Below are 3820 nucleotides of genomic sequence, written 5' to 3'. Positions count from 1 at the left end.
CAAACTTGAGCCATTAAGAAGTGATCAAAAGCTGCAGCCTTGAAGAACAACCTGCATATGGCAGGTGTGTGGACAAGACGAAACGGTCGTAATACACTACTCGCAAGGTTGATGAAATCCCTATGACAGGACGCGAAAAGCTGGCAGTTAAGTAGATTAATTCGGGCACTTCATGCATGGGAAACCCCAGTTTCATGAGTTTTGTGTCAAACAGATCTTTTTATAGCACCTTTTTTGTTATGTAGAACTCACTTTTCGTTTTCCACTGGTATGCACAGGTGTAGGTGATAATATCGAACCCGTTGATACATCATCATCATCATCATTTTCAGCTGTAATAACCGCGTGCTTGTCGTACAGTGATTTTAGCTGCCGCAGTTTCGTTCATGATGTTTTGGGGGGGATAGGTACAGTGGGCCTTGTAGTACATTTTAGCTGCCGCAGTTTCGTTCATGATGTTTTGGGGGGGATAGGTACAGTGGGCTATCAAGTGGGGGGTTGGGAAAGGAAGGAGCATTGAAGGCAATAGTTTGGATGCACGAGCGCCATTGAGGGCGCGACTGGGCCATATTTGACAATGTCTCTAGCCATTGATGTGGCCCGTCTCGGGGTCCCCATCTAGGAAGACGGCAATGACCAGCGCAGCTGAGTTTGCTGGTAATTGCATTCATACTTCGCTGCCAAGTCATTGGTTGACCGCCTCTGGCTCTCTTCCACTCTTCACTTGGTGTCAGACATACGAGTTGTCACAAAACCATTCTGCCCAGTAAACGGTAGACTGTCTGCATAGTGCGTGTGTTCTCCAAAAATGCTGGTTCATTCAATGGCCAGTAAAATCCTGCCGTGCAGCTCAGAAAACAGAAACCCTAGACTGGATTAATACGGCAATAAAAAGAAACTAGGAGGCAATACTTCGCCCTGTAGGATCAAAATCGGCGTCAAGAAGACAAGTAAACGCAGGGGAAAGATGTAAGGGCACCAATGCTGTGTGGGGTGTCACTTCAAAACAGAATCACCTTTAGTAGCAAAAAACTGCCATCAGCGCACCACCGGGAATAATAAACTACTTACTTTGTCCTGTTCCAGACACAACAGACTTGCAAGGCTGGCATCGAAATAGGATAAACGCGTACATCCGTTTTTAAGCTCCTCGGAACCATGCGAGTGACTATTTCCTCACGTGATCACGCTGGTGGAGGACACTTTCCCCGGCCATCAATGTGCACAATGTTACTAGCCAACACAGTTGACATAAAGGCTCACTTACTTCGAACCGAATGAGCTCCAAGTACTGTGATGTCATGAATACAGATCTTGTCACAATATAATGCAACTTCCTTGTGCATGTTGAGGTCCGTGTCTAATTCACCAAAGGAATTTCAACTTGCTGGCCAATAGCTAGAGATTCGAGGCCTAGCAGAGTAATAACAATGAGTGTATTGCGTTATTTTGTCCTTGATAGGGAACTGACTGCAGGTAGCATGGACAGCGGCTGTAATATCATATGGGTTGTTGTGGATCATTGCTTCAGATCGCCAATATTTGAACCACGACTGACTGTGTATTTACACGGATAGAGTCGAGTGGAGGCGAGGTCACAAGTGACATCAACCTTCTATGCACGGGATTCACTTAAATACACGGTTGGAACAACTCCGAGGATGAAACAAAGGACTACGTAACAGGCAACTGTTGATTCGTAACAACCGTCAGTCAGCTGATACGCATTTGTGGCGTATAGGCAGGTAAATGAATCGGATGGTTCCACGTCGAATAACATATAACACGAATGAATATAAAGAATTGAGACAATAAAAACGGATATGCGAATGTCGGGTGGGAATAAAAAACACTCACTCGTGTCGCCAAGCGTCCAAACCCCCGTCGACCACGTTCAAGTAGGTCTGACAAATTCGAGCGTACGTGACTTGGAACTCGACTGATACAATCCTCGAAATCATCTTGATGAATCATTCCCAAATCGGAATTCAATTCGGCCAGTCGAGATTCAATGAACTAGAATGGTGGAATGGAAGGTACGGAAAAGATAAGGAAAAACCAACCTAAAAGCAAGCAACACCAGCTGAATTCTCTTACTCATCACTTCCACAAAGACGGTTTGTTGTCGACTGGGACACTGAAGGCATTACTATTTTGGTAACCAGATAGCTGAGTGTGTCGCTAGGTGCATTCCTGTGATAAAACTGACAGGGTCCTCACAATAAACTCGCTTGTGGTCAGTTATAGTCGAACGGAACGCAACATTTACGTGTTAGCCGCATAGTGGCATTACGGGGATGAATGAACCGCCATCCTCCACCTCAACATCATCATCAGATGTCAAATGTGGAAAGTCTGTGTTGGCTGTGCTAATAGGTTTGTGCACTTAGACAGATGAAGCGATTGAAAAGTTTACTCAAGTCAGAATTGGTAAACATTGTAATACTATACCCCAGGAGGGAAACCTCATGAATACAAGCCGCTCCTCGGGAAATTCAACAGTGAGCAATGCCCGTCAGAGGTCAGTGGCTAGAGCAGGAATTTACTGACCAGAAGATCCGTGGTTCGGATCTGACCTGTGCATCCCTGTCTATGCCTGGGCAACCTGGCAGTACCCCCACCCCCGTGCTTCCTTCGGGTGGCATGGCAGCTAGGTACCGAAAGGGTGCCACAGGTGAACGATTTAATCTGAATTTTGATACCCCGTCAAATTCCTGTGGAAATTCGTGTCAATGAAAAGACCGCTCACTACCTGTTTACAGTTCGCTACTATGTGAATCGTGAAGTGACTTCGTCCTTCACTCTGATTAAATACCATGACCACCAAAAAACGCAGAAAGAGGCCACGAGGGCGTATAACACTTGTGAACGACATGAAAAATAGTTCAAAAGTTGAGGTTAAGGCTTCTAAACTGTTTGGCACTTGTGTAACCGAATTGACTTCGAAAAACTAAAACTGCGGACGGGAATGTTACGATGCAGTAAATATTGGGCTTTATCTTACACTGCAACAAACATCGAGCTTAACTTTCTTTGCCAACGTTTTGGTGCCTTTCGTCATGTAACGGTTGGTCAACGTGGCATATCCGTGTGCCAAACACTGGAAGAGACAGATTGCAAGTGCGTCGATGCAGAGTTTTGATACACCGTAGTGTGCCATTATATGGTTGATAGGTGATGATGAAAGCTAGCTGTGTGAGATATCAGTCATGCAAATTTAACCTTGGAAATATGAGTATCAGTAACTCACATGACTTCAATGAATTCCCAATAAACAAACAAGTTCTCCTATTTACCTGATGAAACATTTGTGATTGAAGTAATTCACGTAGGTAAGCCTGACATTCACGACCGCGGGTTGCCATAAAAGCATTCGGATCGAAAGTCCAACTTGACGGTATTAATACGTGGGTAAATGTGCCACTCTTGGCCCCCCTGGTCATTGCCTCACGATAGCCGCCTGAAAAGATGAATATTTAGCATACAAACGGAGCACCGGATAAGACGGATTCATACCTGAGTATAATGTGAAGAATTTGTGCATTAAAAGCTCATGGTATGTGTGAGAGACGTACATAACCAAGAAGTTCGTGTCGATGGCTGGTTTCAGACTATCCCAGAAACAGCCTCAAGGACGATGGAGGATAAACGTTAGAAAATATACTGGTTGACCAAAACGCGGACACTTCTCCAAGAAGATTGCACGTTTCTAACCAAAAGTGATCTGTTTGGTAAAGCGTCCCCTCCCGATGGATTCTATTGTATAACGGCTGTCGCGGTGTACGAAGTGAGCCTAAAAGACTTTGTTGTCTATCATAAA

The 3820-nt window shown here is 44.8% G+C and overlaps 1 protein-coding gene across 1 annotated transcript; it reads right to left on the bottom strand.

Annotated features, from left to right (window-relative positions):
• Positions 1-1859: 1859 nt before the first annotated feature.
• Positions 1860-3460, bottom strand: T265_15094 (hypothetical protein; the record flags this gene model as incomplete). The annotated part of the gene is made up of 3 exons (XM_009176551.1): positions 1860-2016; positions 2551-2688; positions 3297-3460. Coding segments are annotated over 3 exons (441 nt in total), but the record flags the coding sequence as incomplete, so codon positions are not given.
• Positions 3461-3820: the final 360 nt, after the last annotated feature.

The sequence above is a fragment of the Opisthorchis viverrini genome (assembly GCF_000715545.1).
Source record: "Opisthorchis viverrini unplaced genomic scaffold opera_v5_344, whole genome shotgun sequence".
In the NCBI taxonomy this organism is placed as follows: domain Eukaryota; kingdom Metazoa; phylum Platyhelminthes; class Trematoda; order Opisthorchiida; family Opisthorchiidae; genus Opisthorchis; species Opisthorchis viverrini.
This window is presented reverse-complemented; position numbering and strand designations above follow the sequence as displayed.